The 18,381-nt window shown below is 40.9% G+C and overlaps 1 protein-coding gene across 3 annotated transcripts in view; it reads left to right on the top strand.

The window, feature by feature from the left end:
* Positions 1-84: 84 nt before the first annotated feature.
* LOC125457983 (uncharacterized) overlaps positions 85-18,381 on the top strand; it is a 347,795-nt gene continuing 329,498 nt past the window's right edge. For all 3 annotated transcript variants that reach the window (XM_048542816.1, XM_048542817.1, XM_048542818.1), the window contains exon 1: positions 85-392. In XM_048542816.1, coding sequence (XP_048398773.1) covers positions 245-392 — 148 coding nt within the window. In that variant the 5' untranslated portion in view covers positions 85-244. The remainder of the gene's footprint in view (positions 393-18,381) is intronic.

Below are 18,381 nucleotides of genomic sequence, written 5' to 3'. Positions count from 1 at the left end.
ACTGACCGTACCTGTAAGGTGAAAAGAGCTGTCTGTTCACTTGACAGTTACTAGAATTCGTCAGCTACTCAGCTCATTGTGGGAAGGAACAGGTGTTCAGGTGATGCACCTTACTGAGAGCACATAACATTCAAAATTAATCTCCAGACACGTACGAGTAAGACTTTTATCATAAAGTGTTCCGTTTGCAAAACTCACTTCACCCGCTGTGTGAGCGCAGGGGAGACAGGAACTACTGTTTAACATGAAGACAAGAAACGCTCGGGAAGGCGGAATAGTCGCTGAACAACTGCAAGCTTTGGGTTCCAGAGGCCTCGGGGAGAGGAGACTGCAGCAGCTGGAGTCGCACAGCGATCGCTGGGCCACCGAGCTGCCCGGAGCAGGGGAAACTGGTAAGGAATTCTGCCCTGATTTTTTAACTTGCTCTGCAGCCTCTTTCAAGCGGCACCCTGCTTTGTTTACTGAAGCTCAATTCCGCAGCCAGTTCCATTCAAGTTTGTTATGTCATTTTGTTTTGAAGTTGCCATGGTGCCGATTTGGCTGGAAGGTAGTGCGTCTATTTCAAACTTGCTAAAGTCGGCGTTAACAGGGCGATTACACCCCCACCCCTCCGCCACGTGGGTTTGGTGAATTTTTCACCTGGTTAACATCGATTTGAGTCGCTGGGATGGTCTACCTAAACCCACTTTGTTTCAGGCGATTGATTTCTTTTAATGTGCAATTCACCTCTTTCACTGTTGGGAACTTGGGCCGTTTTCTCTTTAGACACGTCATTCTGGGAATATGATTTTATGACAATGGTTTTAATTTCTTGCCCTTTGCAAATGGCCTGACCAGCTGGTGGTCTTGAAGCAATGCCATCAGTTTGGTGAGGATGTCCACATGCGGTGCACGGTGGTGAGTGCCACATTTTGATGAAGGAATGGTACATATCCAAGTCGGATGGCCTGTGACTTGAAGAGGATCTTGATATGATGGTGTCGCTATTGCAAGTCTTGCCCTTATTTATTCTTCAAAGTGGTAAAAGTTGTTGGTTTGAACCAAGCTGCAAAAAATGTTTTGACTGAAATGCATGATGTGTTTGGACCAATGAATGGTGTACATCATGAAAAGTACTTGACCTGGACGGTTCAGGTTTCTTGATTTGATTTTGATTTAATTGTCAAGCATACTGAAATGCAGTGAAAAGCTTTGTTTATGAGTGGTACAGGCAGATCACAGCCAGCAAAGATGTACAGATCAGAAAGACTGAGAGGCATACAGGTTACATTGCAGGTTACATGATTTGAGGCTAGACCCCATTCAACAGTCTGACAACAACCAGAAAGGAGCTGTTCCTGAACTTGCTTGTGCATGTGTTCAGGCTTCTGTATTTTTCTGCCTGATGGAATAGGTTATAGGAGGTCATTATCAGGGTGCGATGGATCTTTGATGATGTTAGCCATCTTTCCTTGGTCGCGGGCGATGTAAATAGAGTCCTTGGATGGAAGATAACAAAGTGTGAAGCTGGATGAACACAGCAGGCCAAGCAGCATCTCGGGAGCACAAAAGCTGATGTTTTGGGCCCAGACCCTCCATCAGAGAGGGGGATGGGGAGAGGGAACTGGAATAAATAGGGAGAGGGGGGAGGCGGACCGAAGATGGAGAGAAAAGAAGATAGAGAGGGGAGGGGATAGGTCAGTCCAGGGAAGAGGGACAGGTCAAGGAGGCAGAATGAGGTGGTAGGTAGGAAATGGAGGTGCGACTTGGGGTGAGAGGAAGAACAGGTTAGGGAAGCAGAGACAGGCTGGGCTGGTTTTGGGATGCAGTGGGAGAAGGGGAGATTTTGAAGCTTGTGAAGTCCACATTGATACCATTGGGCTGCGGGTTCCCAAGCGGAATATGAGTTGCTGTTCCTGCAACCTTCGGGTGGCATCATTGTGGCACTGCAGGAGGCCCTTGATGGACATGTCGTCTGAAGAATGGGAGTGGGAGTTAAAATGGTTTGCGACTGGGAGGTGCAGTTGTTTGTTGCGAACCGAGCAGAGGTGTTCTGCAAAGCGGTCCCCAAGCCTCCGCTTGGCTTCCCCAATGCAGAGGAAGCCACACCGGGTACAATGGATACAATATACCACATTGGCAGATGTGCAGGTGAACATCTGCTTGATATGGAAGGTCATCTTGGGGCCTGGGATAGGTGTGAGGGAGGAGGTGTGGGGGCAAGTGTAGCGCTTCCTGTGGTTGCAGGGGAAGGTGCCGGGTGTGGTGGGTTTGGAGGGGAGTGTGGAGCGGACAAGGGAGTCGTGGAGAGAGTGGTCTCTCCAGAAGACAGACAAGGGTGGGGATGGAAAAATGTCTTGGGTGGTGTGGTCGGATTGTAGATGGCGGAAGTGTCAGAGGATGATGCGTTGTATCCAGAGATTGGTGGGGTGGTATGTGAGAATGAGGGGGATCCTCTGGGGGCGGTTGCGGGGTGTGAGGGATGTGTTGCGGGAAATGCGGGAGACGCTGTCAAGGGCGTTCTTGACCACTGCGGGGGGAAAGTTGTGGTCCTTGAAGAACGTGGACATCTGGGATGTGCGGGAGTAGAATGCCTCATCTGGGGGCAGATGCGGTGGAGGCGGAGGAATTGGGAATAGTGGATGGAATTTTTGCAGGAGGGTGGGTGGGAGGAGGTGTATTCTAGGTAGCTGTGGGAGTCAGTGGGCTTGAAATGGACATCAGTTTCTAGCTGGTTACCTGAGATGGAGACTGAGAGGTCCCGGAAGGTGAGGGATGTGTTGGAGATGGCCCAGGTGAACTTGAGGTTGGGGTGGAAGGTGTTGGTGAAGTGGATGAACTGTTCGAGTACCTCTGGGGAGCAAGAGGTGGCGCCGATACAGTAATCAATGTAATGGAGGAAGAGGTGGAGTTTGGGGCCTGTGTAGGTGCGGAAGAGGGACTGTTCCACGTATCCTACAAAGAGGCAGACATAGCTGGGGCCCATGCCGGTGCCCATGGCCACCCACTTTTTCTGTAGGAAGTGGGAGGAATCGAAAGAGAAGTTGTTGTGGGTGAGGACGAGTTTGGCTAGGCGGATGAGGGTGTGGGTGGAGGGGGATTGTTCGGGCCTGCGGGACAGGAAGAAGCGGAGGGCCTTGGTTTCCCTAGTGGTCTGGGCTGTGCACACCACCTTCTGTAGTTTCTTATATTGCTGGACAGAGCAGTTGCCATCCCAGGCCGTTATGCATCTGGACAGTTTACTTTAAATGGTGCTACTGTGAGGGACATTTCAAATTTCCTGACCTGCTTGAAGAAGAAGAGACATTGTTGTGCCTTCTTGACTGTCTCATTTATGTGGGAAGACCAGGATAGGTTGTTGACTGTTGTCACCCCAAGGAACTTGATGCTGTTCACCCTCTCAACCTCAGTCCCATTGTTGTAGATGGGACATGTTCTCCTCCTTTCTTTCTGAAGTCAATGATCAGTTCTTTGGTTTTGCAAGATGGATTGTTTTCTTTGCGCCATGTCATCAAGCCCTCTATCTCCCTTCTGTATTTTGATTCATTGTTGTTAGATATCCATCCCACTATGGTGGTGCCATCAGTGAACTTGTAGATGGTAACACAGTCATAGGTGTCCAGGGAGTACAGTAGAAGGGCTGAGGATGCACCCTTGGGGGCTCCAGAGTCAAGTGTTATTGTGGATTCTTCATTGTTATTAATTGTTCTTCTCCATGCATGCCTATCAAGTCGTGCAGATTCCATCACAGCCGTTGTTTATGACCTTATTACTGTGGAGAGGCTTTGACAAGTCAGGGGTAAGCTACTTGTTTGCAGAATACTCTGTTTGCTCCTTTCCTAGCTCAGTAATTATGAGACTGATTTAGTGGAGATTCTGGTCAGTAGTGATTCCTTGGATGTTGATAGAAGGAACTCTGCAATGGTATTAGCATTGAACAGCACACAGACGTGGTTAAAGAAATAATCTTACTGAAAGTGATTTTTGCCAAACAACTGATCATAGAAATCTTACTGTCAATTAATTAACCCAAGTCAAAAGTCATTTACTCCATGGTACAAATAGGTATGAACTGATTCATTATCTGAGAAACTGCACTCACATATGAGGAGTGAGAATTATCAGTAAACTGGCCAACTTCTGATTTTGTGATGACGGAAAAATTAAACGGCTCAAGATTATTGCCCTAAGGGATTCTGACAGTCCTGGGAGGGTGGGTTGGGGAGGTTGATGGGCAGGTTGGGTGTTCGTGATAACGTGACTACTTTCCAACACATATGACCATTTTCCTCCATGTCATGTTAAACTCCAGCCAACAGAGTTTTTTAAGTGACCACCAAGTGACTTCAGTTTTACTTGAGTTCCATGGAGTCATAGGCAGTCAAATGCTGCCAGATGATAAATGCAGTCACTTTTAATATCACTTCTGAAAGATAGTCTTTGTTTATGTTGATAAGGTTCTGATCAAGTGTAGAGATAAGGTGCGCCAGGTGAACACAAACTGAGCGTTGGTGAGCAGGTTATTGATGCATGTTATTCAATCAATTGTTGTTGATTCCTGCCTTCACTTTGCTAATGAATGGCAAGACACTGATAGGACTGTAATTGGCAGGGATTAGTCCTGCACTTTGTAGACAGGGCATACCTTGTTAATATTCCACATTACTGGTCAGTTGCCAGAGTTCTAACTGTACTGGAACAGCTTGGATAAGGACGCTGTTAGCTCTAGTTTTAGCACTACAACCGAAATAATGCTGAATACATAGACTTTGTTGTACTTAGTACAGTCATCTGTTTCTTGATGTAAGGTGGAAAAGCTCAAAACCGCTGAAGGCTGGATTTTCTGATATTGAGTGGCTCACAAGGAAGTTGGAAAAGGTTATCTATTTATTATTTTTGGCTGCATATTGATAAATTGATTGCACATGGTTGCAACAAGTTTTTATTTGCAAAATTTGTTCTGTGTCTTTGCATAGTTTTGTTTGTGAAGTTATGGTTTAGCTGCAAACATATTGGCGGGATCAGAATGGATGATCAGTTGAATAGCAAATAAGTTGATGACAGACTATTTTATGATCTAATGAACTCCAAAAGGAATTTCGCTAATTCTGGGGTTGAGGGAGTGTTAAAATTGAACCTTAACAGGACTGCAAAACAGATGACAGTTGATCAGTCATAAATTTCATACCACACAATACTTTATGGTGATGATGAAGAGATGAATTTTAACCTAGTGCATCGCGGAGGAAACTGACATGGTGGGATCTACAGTCCATTTTCTATCCTACCCTATATTAATTTGGATAGGGTACCAAAGCTGTGGGTATTCAGTCCAGTCAGTTACATCAGTTGGGTGTATTTGGTTAAAGTTCCGTTCGCCTTCCCTATGGCCTACAGTGTCTCGTAGAATACTACAGTGTATTTTCACTATAGTTCTTTTGCAAATACGAAGGAGTATTTTGTGAGTAGACAAAGCTGATGTTTGCATGGAAAATGTGATCCATTGAGTATCATGGTGTTGTTTGCTTTCTATTTGTGTTATTATATTCAGTATTTACAGTCATAAAATATTTGAACAAAATTACAATTTGCATTTTACCATAACTTGTTTGAGGAAAAATTTTATAGCTTTTAACCCAATTGCAATATCTTTTTTGTCAGGCATAATGAGGTTGATATTGTTTGGCAATGGGTGAGGTCCATGAATAGAAAATTTAACACTTCAATTTTTTTCAGTCTCTGACATGTCTGAGAAATGTTGGATTTTTTTTTTACAGGGATGGCAACTGTGGGGAACCTGCCACCTGCACCGTGTATAATTTTCTGTTAGGCTCCTTGAAGAGCTTAATAACAATCTGGAAAGGGACAGAATCAAACTTTCAAATTTAACAATGGGAAGAGCAAACAATCTGGGGCATATTAGTGCACAGCAGTTCAGACCATGGCATGGAGCCATTATTCATTGTAGCCACTGATGGAAAAATACATATAAGAAGGAATAGTCAAACTGAGGTACTCGTGCAGTGGCACAAGTTGCTGCCACTTGATCAGTGTCACCTGAACAGGAACATTTAGGCACTTTTTTGGACTAAAAAACTGCTGGGTATCTGCTCAATATCTTCGCTGTTCCGTTTGACCAAAAAATTAGCAAGCCCAATAATGGCTATTAATTGCAATTCCAAATTGCATTCCATCACAAGGTTCCATTCTCCCTCTCCTGGACTCCTTTGGTGTCAGTATTGTTGATGCAGAGCCTAGAGCCACTCGACACTGGACTGAAAATCTAGCCCAGTGTTCTTCTGTCTCTTACTACCAACAGATTCATGTTCTAATATTTATATTTATTAGTAGATCACGTATAAACCTATATTTTACTTAAAAGATTTTGTGATGATGTAAATGTGATGTGAGAATTGATTATCCTCTGAGTCATTGGGTCCATTCTGTTTTCTGAGAAATATATATAAGTATCAACTTTACATTACAACAGATTAAGTGTGGCATTATCGCACAATGCTGTGATGATTCCTTGACTGAATACTATACATCACCATCACTATGAAACAACAACAGCTGTGTTGGTTTTTTTTCATTGCTGCTTTTATCTCTTTCCTGCTTCCTTGTCATTGCTGCTCTCCCCTCATTGACAGCTATTTTCTCTGGGATGGATATAAGTATGAGTACGGGGTGTAGGAAAGATGTTCCTTACGTGGCTCTGGGCCAGATTTTTTTGATGAAATTCCCCTGAAGTGCCTTACCATGCCTTATTATCTTCAAGGTGCTAACCTAATTACAAATCATTGCTGTTGGAGTTGCAGCATCATGTGTAGGTGAAAATAAACACATTTTCTCCTATCGTTCAATAACTACTGTTCTACATAGGCAAACGCTACTCATAAGATAATTTGCTTTCAGTTATTTTCTTGGTTAATATCAATATATTTGTTTACTTGAATAATTTCCTTTGCAAATTCTGTACTACAATATGCTGACCAGATACATTTGAGATTCAGTCTATACCAGCAGCGCACTATCTTTGACTTCACCCTTTTTCTCTTAAATGTATATGAGATGGGGAACAATGTACAATTTTCTACAAACGTAAATGCTTTAAACATTAGTGCCAGGAAGATAGTTTTAATTACTGAAGTCTATGGAATAACCTTTCCTAATTTGCCAAGGAGGTCACTTTTTAAATAATATTGGAAACACTAGGCAAATCTGATGGAATATGTGGAGAGAGAATCACATCTAATATTTCAAGTTGATGAGTTTTCATCAGAATTACTTCAAATTTGTTTTTATCTCATACATTGACATGTTTGCACGTTTCTGTGGATGGAGATTATACAAATTCTCTGTGTACTGGGATCACATTTTTGGCAAGTGTTAGATTTTAAAACTTATTTAGAAATGTTGCTACTGCAGTTTGAAGCTGCCACACTAAGTAAAGTAGCTGTAATCCTTGTGGACCAGAATGCTGTTTTCTCATTAGAGAGTGAGAGAACTGGTGGTGGTTTAACTGAGAGTCATCACATCTCTGGTGAAGTGAGAGGTTGAGAAGGCAAATCTTTCATGGTAATGCTAGGTGGTGTGGGAATTGAACCCATGCTGTTGGCGTCACTCTGCATCACACAGTATTAAAAAGTTAAACTCATTTGTGGAGGCATTGATAAATTCTATAATTAATGTTGCACCATGAATAAAAACCCTGAGGTATTAGTCATCACTAAAAGACAACACCACTGATAGTCTGCTTTCCAAAATGGAACTTCCTGTAATTGCAATCCATTCCTTCAAAATAGTTCAAAACCAATAATCACCTGTATGAGAGCGTGTTTTCATGTTAATTATATTCAGTTTTGTATTAATTTAGTTTGTTCCCAAACTACGGTAAGTATTTGCATAAATCAGCTTAATGGTTTATAAACAATGATTATTAAACAAATACTGATAGCATTGGTATTTTTGGAAAATACTTTCTAGTTGCATCAATAGGTGCCTAAACTTGGCCTTTCTTTAACCCATTTTCAAATATCACGATTTGTGGTGGATTCACTATTTGACTTCGCACATTCTAACTGGATCTTAGTAGCAATTGATCTGATACACTCTTGTGATGCTGATTCCATACCAGCCTGATCCTGGAGCCAGTGCTACCAGACTATGTCATCGCCCAACAGAACCAAAGCCACTTATCCAACTCCCAACAACATCACAAGGATTGTACCAGTTTTGTGTGCTTTTAATTTTGCCATTAATATGTTGTGCACAACCTTGTACACGGGGGAATGATCATTGCTATTTCTTGGAAGAAGGATTATTGGAATAATAAGGGTAACAATCATAGATGACTACCTTATCTACTAGATCAAAAGGAAGACTTATGAATATAGTCTTTATCTCAGTCTACACATTTCTTGGGACAAGTCTCTTTTTAGTTGAATATATTTTTATCCTTCACATTCACAAGGAGTAGGGGTAGAATCATCAGCTCTGGAAGCATGAATCCCAGGACCATCATGGGAAGTGCTTGAATAACCTCTCAAGAGAAGCAAAAATAATCAAAATTCCTTTTAACTCCATCTATCAGGAATTCTTGGAAACAGCTGTTCATTCCTGTTCCCCTCCCCACCACTGTCGTTGTATTCCTTCCCTCTGCTCTATCATTCACCATCCAGCATAAAGCTACACCAAACCACATTCTCCATGTTTGTACTAACATTGAATCATTTCTTAAATTCCTTTCACCTTTACTAGGTTTTATGCAATGTGCAAAATCTCTTGTGGCTCCTTTCTAATTTCTTGCTCCACAGGCCTGGGCTGGGATTTATTCCCCTGTAGGCAGATTCAAAGGTGAGCCCTCATAAAATCCAGTGCATGGTTTCCCCAACACCTATTTGCCTGCTTCTGACCTGTTTCAAATTATATGGGGTTGGTGAAGATGTGGGATAGCTTGCAGACTCGAGTGCTTGTTGAAATTTGAAAGTGGTCAGTTTAATCGCCTTATTCTGTTCCTTGCTACTATTTTACCCGTAGTAGTGGTAGGGTTATACCATCTGGTAGCCTGGAGTCTGGTTAAGCAAGGTGACCTTTTCTGTGGATCCACATTTCTGTCAATGCCAACAATACCCCTCCTTCTCATCAAAATCATACTTCTCCCCCAGTCGTCCCACCTAGGCTTTTCAAGCCTATCTTTCACACTCCTTATTGGCGCCAGCCACCCTGACCTAGGAAAATCCACCTTCCACCCCTGCCTCTGCCACTTGTTTTGCTATCTAGCCTCCAGTATTTGTCTCGATTGAGGACTGTCTGTAGTGTCAATTGTGGCCACCGGTCCCTTCTGGCACTGTTGGGACTACAGAGTTGTTGGCCATCTAATTGGTGGCATCTCTCTGAGGCAGGCTTTCTGTCCTTGAGGGATGAAAATTCTGCCACCGTCCTGTGTGTGAGCTCCCCACTGACTTTTCAGCTGAATGTGTGTGTACTCTCTGCTCCATAACAATCTTTGTTTTCTATTCAATAAAAGTGAACTGGATTGTTTATTTCTTTGTCTTGCTTTTGGCTTCCGCACAACAAATAGAATACCACACGTCTATACTTTCTTTTGAAGAAGGCCTTCATCGACATTTGCCCTTTCTGTTTGAAGGTCAAAATAGCATATAGCAAGGACAGACCAAACAACTTCATTGACTGTTAGACCAGGAGCAGCAAGCATTGAAAACTCATCTCTCCCACACTAGCAACTCACTCAACCTCTCCAGTGCTCTAACTTGTCCTACTAGTATCTAATATTTACACTCTGGCCAGAGATCATTAATATTTAAAGAGAAATCTGAGCACCTCATTTTAACCCATGGAACCAAGTCACAAGTTTTTTTTACATTTTAAGCGTAAACAAATGTTTTTGTGTCTGTAGTACTTAAACAAAGCAAGCAGAATTAATTTAACAATTTGGTTTATGACTAGATGTGTTATTCACTTAGTTTTGCTTCTTACTTGCCCCAAGAATTTTCAAATATTTTATGGTAAAGGCTATGAGTTATTAGCTTCTGAAAGGACCTTAAAAAGTATGCCACAGTCCTCCAAAATTCCACTTCTCCCCAGTGTTCCAGCTATTTGAGAAGGCAACATTTAATTTGGTACCTCTGGACTGTGGTTGTCTTAATCCTTTGTTCTTCTTGCATTCTCAAAACTTTGCATCTAATTCTGCTGATTGTTTTCTTTTGCCACAGGTTTCTATGAGGATCGCTATATTTCTTGTGCTACGTTGAGTTAGGCCATGTTTATCTTCAGTTCCCACACAGTAATCATAGAGTCATAGAGATGTACAAGATGGAAACAGACCCAATGGTCTAACTCATCCGTGCTGACTAGATATCCCAAATTAATCTAGTCCCATTTGCCAGCATTTGGCCCATATCCCTCCGATTCATGTACCCTTTGAAATGCCTTTTAAATGTTGTAATTGTATCAGCCTCCACCATCACCTCTGGCAGGTCATTCCATACTCACACCACCCTCTGTGAAAAAAAAATGCCCCTTAGGTCCCTTTTAAATCTTTCCCCTCTCACCTTAAACCTATGTCTGCTAGTTTTGGACTCACTCACTCCCAGGAAAAGACCCTTGTCCATTTACCCTATCCATACCCCTCATGATTTTATAAACCTCGATAAGCTCATCCCTCAGCCTCTGATGCTGCAGGGAAAATAGCCCCAGCATATTCAGCCTCTTCCTATAGCTCGAACCCTCCAACTCTGGTAATATCCTTGTAAATCTTTTCTGAACCCTTTCAAGTTTCACAACATCATTCCTATAGCAGGGAGACCAGAATTGCACACAATACTCCAAAAGTGGCCTAATCAATGTCCTGTAGAACTGCAACATGACCTGCTAAATGCACTGACCAATAAGGACAATGAGCCTGCACTCTAAGGCCTCTTTGTTCAGCAACACTCCCCAGGACTTCACTATTACGTGTACAAGTCCTGCTCTGATTTGCCTTTCCAAAATTCAAACTGAGATTAAGCCTCACTTGCATTCCACATGGCTAATAATGAAGGTAGCTTTATTCCTGTTTATGCTGCAGCGCACATAACTGTCATTTATATTGACTGTCTTCTCTAAGTGAGTTGCAACTGCGCTCTTTAAGGAAATTAATCTTTTCCGCAAAAGCCTGGATAAAATGAAACCAGAGAACCTCCTTAGGCTCAATCCATTTGCATGCTGATGGCAGATGTTCTGGAATATTCTTGAGCAGACTTTGAGGCTAAGCATCCATCATCTAATTTTTTTTATCTAATGAATTGAATGGTTTTTACAGTCTTTTGGGGTTTATCAAATGCTTTTAAATTAATTTAGCTTTAACTCCCAAAAACCCTCTTTGGACTGCTCTTTCTGGGAGAAATGTAGATTTCTTGTTTCCAGTAAAAGGTCCACAAATTTTTTAAATTGTATTTATATCCAGAAGTGTTCCAACACACAACTGAATGGATTTTTACCTATCACCAAATCACCTGTGTTTTGTTTTTCTCATCTTTTAATCACAAACAGAAAATTACCAAAGTATTCAATTTGATTTATTTTCATGCATAACCCATTGAGGGGCAGTGCAAACCATCAAAAGCGAAGAAGAGGTAGGGAGAGGAAAAGGAGACTAAATCAATATGCAGTAGGAAAGCGAGATCCACAAATATAACATGCTTTGTTTAAGATTTCCGCTTGTTCTATTATGTACCCACCTCTCTAAGCTCCTAATCTCTTAAAGCAACATGGTCCCAAGCTCTTAAGTCAAATAGACTCCGAGCTTGTTATCATTACATCTCTTTCTGCACTGGCCATTTGTACTAGATTTTTGATCAGAACCCCATTTTCTATGGTTAAACCTTAAACGCCTTTAACTAAAAGTTGCATTAAAAAAACCATGAATCGTGAACTATTTGTAGCAGACATCCAGTACTGGAAATGCAGACATATTCTCCAAGTAAATGTGAAGAAACCGAAACTCTTGTCTTCATATTCCACCACAAATTCATTTGCAAGTGACCTCTTCTTAGCATTGACTAAAGTTGAAGTAGGCTGTTTATGAGTAAACAGAAAATGCTGGATGTATTCAGCATATTAGGCAGCATTTGTGGAGCGAAGCGGAGTTAATAAAAAGTTTCAGATTTCTAATATCTGCATATTTTGGTTTTGTAAACAGTTCGCAATCTTAATGTCACATTTGACCACCAAATGAAGTTCTGGCCTCGCGTCTGTGCCGTCACTAAGGCCACCTATTTCCACAATCATAACACCACTCAACTCTGTCTTGCCTAAGCTCATCTGCTGCTGAAACTCTCATCCATACCGTTGTCACTTCCAAATGATCTTTCTAATGAACCCTAACTGGCCTCCTGTATTCCAGTGTTCAGACCATCCCAAAATGCTGCCTGAGTCCTAGTTTACATCATGTTCCATTCATCTACCATTCCTATGCTCTGTGCCCGACATTGACTCCTGAATCGGTTGCATCTCAACTTTAAGATTTCCCTTAAGTTTTTTGAAATAGTGTATCTCAATGATCTTGTGCCTCCTGAGTTCAGTGAGTCTTCCAGCTCTACAGGGGCAGTCGGTGGTGTTGTGGTGATCTTAATCTCATTTGGCTAGTAATCAGCTCAGGCTATTACTCTGGCTACATAGTTTCAAATCGCATCTTAGCAGCTATTTCAATATGATAAATAAATAAATCTATACTTTCAATCTAGTCTCATCAATGATACCGTAAACTATTGTCGATTATTATAAAAATCCATCTTCTTCACACTTGAGGGGGAAATCTGCCATTCCTACCCAGTCTGGCCTATATTTGACTTCAGACTCATGCATTGTAGCTGACTGTTAGCTGATCTCTGAAATGGCCTACAAACCATTCAGGTATGGATGGGCAACAAAACATGACTTTTCCAGAATGCCCACATTCTATAAGCGAATACAAGAACCCTTCATGATATCTCCACATTTGGCCTCTTGCCTAATCTTGATTTTAATTTCTCAGTCTTTGGTGGTTGTGCCCTCAATTGCCAAGAGACTAAGCTCTGAAAGCTCTCTGTGTAGCTATGTACTGCTTTCTTTTCCTTTATAATGCACCTTAAAACCCAATTCTCTGATATTCTTAGATGATCTGCCATAAAATTTCCTCATAAGACTCTGCATCAAATTGTGTTTGGTCATACCTCTCTGAAATTCTTTGGGACATTTGGTATGTTGAGGTACAACTTAAATACAAGTTTGTGGTTTTGTCACTGGCTGCTTTGTTATCTTGGATTCTCCAGCATCTGCAGTTCCCATTATCTCTACTCCTGTGAACGGGTTTCTTGCGTTTCTTCACAGTGCCTCTTCTTATCTGAGCCTCTGTAAAACCGTCAGCTGTCAGTTTTCAATCTGTCTCTCATTATTGCATTGTGCCAACACTCTGCAGTCCTCATTGGTCAAAGCCAGGTTACAGTAGTAGTCACTGATTATAGCAGCTATCGTTCTGGTGGAAGCTTAAATAACTGCTGTCACTTTGCTTTGGGTTAAAGATTGAAGCAGGTATCTGCCCTGGAGAAGGTGATGGAGCAAATGGGCAAATATTTTGAAGACACCACTCATCTTCAGCAGTCTGCTCTCTCATGGATCACTAGAAATGCTGAATTCAGCACCAATAGCAGTAGCACAGCAGGAGCTGTACACAATTTCCTTCAGAGGATATCAGTATCTCTACTCCTTCACCAACACCCCTACCTCATCTTCACTAATGTGGACAAATAGAAAGCTAATTGGTCTCGACAAGACTACCCCAGCTGCAGCTGCAATGCCGCAATCCATTGTAGTCCCTCCTGAGCTCATACTCACCGAGTTTGCTGTTTACAAGGATCTCAACGATCTCGCCACATGAGGCAACAGCTGTCAAGGCCAGTGTGGGAACACCTCAACAGAGTTATAGTGTTCGTATGTCTTTTGTTTTAAAAAGAATAATAGTTGATTCCTTGGGGTACAAAATAATTCACTGCAATATTGTGTTTGGAACTAAATTCAACACCCAACTGCTGCAATTTTGGGCCACCATATACTCTCATTATACCTTCTTAATCTGTTTTGAAAATGTTTTGTAACATAGAATGGTTGAATGGTTTCAGTGATCTTTAATCACATTTCTTTAAGAAACAAGATCTTCACCTTTAGGACAAATATACCGTGGCAAATTGGTTAGCCATTTTGCATTAATGTTAAACAGCCAGTGACTGAGTGAGTGTTTAAGTTTCTTTATCTCACATTATGTTTTGAACTTGTAATCTTGAATATCAGAAGGCTTTTTTGAAAGGAATAACGTTTGACAACACTACTTTTTCACTGGAATTGCTAAATTAAATCCAGCCTTTATTAAAACAAAAGACAACAGGATCACATTTGGCCATCTTCAACAAGGCTTTACAGCCCATGTGACATCAAGCAGCTTGGAGATAATCCTGAATTTGTGCTTCTGGCAATCCAATGACAGCAATATTGGGACTGAAAAAGAAAATATGCTCCTGTAGTGATTGTAACAAGGTCAGCTAGGTCAACATCATTGAGTATGAGGTCACTAATTGGACCTGATGAACAGCCTCAATCTGGGAGCCCAGGCTGACAGGTAAGAACAGGAGTGTCAGACGTCTGGTTCAGTCTGAGACCTGGTTCAGAGATAGCTGGATCAGTGTCAAGGACTCTCCACATGTAAATTAAAGATGACTTAGTGATGCAATACTAGCCTCTGTGGAGTTATTTCAGCTCCCAGTCCTTCTGTTTGCCTGATCACCCAATGAACCAAAGTAGCTTTTGAACAGTGCTAAGTTGCAGTGTATCTTCATAAATCTAACTGTGGCAGCAATGGGAACACTAGAGTTAGTTTTTGTGTCACATATTGATGTTTAAAAGCATTCTGACTTCCCACTTTTTAACATGAATTGCTCCCAACTGACAATAGTGCATATGTGGCTGCATTTGAATAGAATTAGGCTCAAGTGTGGTAGTTTCAATGGCTAAGTAGCTTGCTGATAATTGCTGGCCTTTTATGAGGCTATACCTCAGTGACATCTGGAGAGAAGAGATAGTAAGGAAAAAAAACAAGCAACTCATAAACAAACTAACTTGTGATGCAAAGCCAAGGCATGAATCTTTAGATTAGAGAGACATTCCAATGGTCTAAAAATATATTTTTTGATCTAAAATCAAACAAAATCTGACTTGCTGATAGAGAGGATGCCAGTCTAAGTAGTTGAGACAATTCCAATTATCTCTGTTACATAGCTGAACCCCGCATTTGTTATTTCTCTCAAGATACTATAAAAGGCTACTTAGATAGAGATGAGGTTGTGGTCAGATGTGCCAGCTGTTGTTTTTTTACAGGTAATCAGGGGAATTGGCCAATGCTAGATCTAAGTCAGAGGTATGGGAGTGCAGCAGATGGTGAATGGTAAATTCTTGCCAAAAGGATTTCCTCTCCTTGAGGACGACTACTGTCTGCACTTTGAAGGTAGTCGATGCAGAATCTGCAGGAGGAGCATGTTAGTATAACCAATATAAGATGATGGGTTGATTGAGCAATCACAAATCCCCAGAATAAAATGTAAATTTACCATCCATGTGCATAAACAGCAGCCTGTTATAAACAGCTATTGTCACTTATATTTTAGGCTAAATAATAAATTAGACAGCACAGGGGATTCGCAACTTGCCTTCAAGACTTTGAGATTTTTATTCGAAATACAACACAGAAATGAGTATGAAATAAAAAAAATTTCAGAAACAGCTTTTGAAAATTAAACAATTAAAACACAATTTTGCATAAAAAGAACAAATATTCTGACTGTATTTGTTCTGTTAGTGCTTTTCCACAACTTATGCCTCTGCTTTTTAAATTCTTTGCATGTCAGTCTTTTTTCCAGCTCTGTTCACATGTTCTAGTATTATTTTCTTTCCATTCATAAGTAGTAAGATATTTGCCTTGGATTGTATTTGCATCTCTATTCCCACTGCCTATTCCAGAGTTGAGAGGTAACTTAGAAACTTAAAAAAAACTGCATAGTATCATCTCTAAAGGGTGATTTTGCAACAGACTCGCATAGTGTAATCATCGTTGGTTGTACCGAGATGACAACTATTCAGGATTATGAGTTTCTGCTGTTGCTCATCAAATGATTGAACAGATCTACTCTCAACCCACAGATCTTTGAGTAAACTGGAAAGAATTTGGAGTACACAATTTGCTTCCTTTTCTTTCCTTCTCTGCCTCATCATTAAATTGTTTGGATTCAAAGAATGATGCAACTTGATGAACAAGTCACTGCCATTTTGTGTAATTGGTAGCCCAGCGCTGACTCATCTGCTCCATCTGCTATCACTTTTGTTTTCTGTCTCTGCTTTTTTTTAAACTTTAACCTTACTTACCTTCCGTGGAGAGGACTTGGCACTCCTGTGTGCAGCTGCAATGCTAAGATTGGCCCAGCGTGGTCTCGTGGTGGCAGTGTTGTTGGTTTTGGCAAGATGGTGCTGAAGAATGGTGAAATGGATCTGTGGTGGTGGTGTTGGTGAGGGGTCTCATGCAGGTGATGGTCTCAGCTTCAAGGTGGAAGAGTCTGGATCCAAGCCCATGGCTAAGCACTTAAGAAGGATTGTCATGCTAAACTTTGAACTTTATTTCATTATTTTCGATGTAGGTTTTTGTACCTAGGTAACTTTGTGCTTAAGATGGCACTGGAAAATGGTGATTTTGTACAGTTTTCACCATACCCCTGTAATCCTATACTTGAAAATGTATGACAATAAAACCTAATTCTATTTCTAATTCTAAAGCTCCTTCCAATTATTCATGTCAATAACTGCTGTGCTTTAAGGAGAGCTACAAAGGGTATTTGTAGTTTTTTTCTTTGTCCTCTCCTGGAATGTTGTCATCTGAAAATTGGAAAACAAGACCGATTGGGGGAAATGCTTCTCAGACTTCTGTCAACAGTGTCAAGTCCACTGTAGCTGATTTTGAGACGCTTTCCCTGAATGTTTGCGGAGCTGGTTCAGAGACTCCTGTTTATTCAATGGTCTTCCCACTGAATCTGAATAACACATGGGAGTATTTCTCCAACATTCCTATGAGTTACTGATGCACTATCCAGAGCTCATTGCAGTACAGGAATTTGGTGCTGACTACTCTGTAAATAGGACATTTATTGACTTGTGTTGCCAAACACTTGATTCCCTTGTTTATTAGAGACTGAACTAAGACAATCGATCTGACGTTGAATCTCCTCTCTTATATAGTGGTAAAAATGGTTGATCAACTTTCTACTTACATTATGTGAAATAATACCTGGGATCTTCCGTGGACTAAAATAGTTCTTTAAAGAGAAAAACACTAACTTAAAATGGTTGCAGTGGCCACAAGAGAAGCCAGCTAATGAAACCATCAATAAATAAGACTCACATTGAACTGAAATTGAACAGAAGTTGCTGGAAAAGCTCAGCAGGTTTGGCAGCATCTGTGAGTGAAAAATCGAGGGTTAATGTTTCAGGTCTGGTGAGCGTTCTCAGAACTGATGGTAGCTGGGAAAATGTCAGTTTATATGCAGAAAGTACGGAGGGGAAATGGGGTGGACATTTTCCTAGCTACCGATGTTTTGCGAGCTACCATCAGTTCTGAGGAAGGATGACCAGAGCCAAAATGTTAATCCTAATTGTTTTCTTCATAGATGCTGACAGACCTGCTGAGCTTTTCCAGCAATTTCTGTTTTTGTTCCTGATTTACAGCACCTGCAGTTCTTTCGGTTTTGAACTGAAATTAACATCACATCAAAATGACTGTAACCGGTCATTCAGATCTTTAGCCCCTGTTTGATATCCACCCTTTTGGACGTTTCAGATATTGTGATGAAAGATTTGATTGAAGATTAGCCAGCTTGAAAAATATTGAAGCTGGACACAGGAATACACAAACGAAATATGGATTTGTTATAGTAGAATTGCAAGGTTTGCTGTCTTTCCCAAGTTTACTCTCAGCTTTGAGAAAGCAAATGATGAAAGAAATTTAAGTAACACCCACATACACAGAAATTAAAGACACCCAAAACTTCTATTATGGCTGAGAACACAAGACATTCATTGAACAATTGCAGTGTGTGTTTCGTGTTCTGTTTAATTTTTTTTCTTGGGGTTCATAATGAATAAAATCCCATTTCTTTTCACTCAGGTGAACCTTGTAATTGGTTCCTTCATTTGTAAAAGAGTTTAAATGTTCATTCCACTGTTATAGCCGAGTCAAACTTTAGCTTCTTATTCCTGATTAGGTGAAAAATGAAATTTGTTTGAAATCTTATTTTTCCAAATTGAGTGACATGGTTTTCAGCTTTGGAA

This window comes from Stegostoma tigrinum, chromosome 14, assembly GCF_030684315.1.
Source record: "Stegostoma tigrinum isolate sSteTig4 chromosome 14, sSteTig4.hap1, whole genome shotgun sequence".
Classification (NCBI taxonomy): domain Eukaryota; kingdom Metazoa; phylum Chordata; class Chondrichthyes; order Orectolobiformes; family Stegostomatidae; genus Stegostoma; species Stegostoma tigrinum.
The sequence above is the reverse complement of the archived record's forward strand: the minus strand, read 5'-3'. Positions and strand labels throughout refer to the sequence as shown.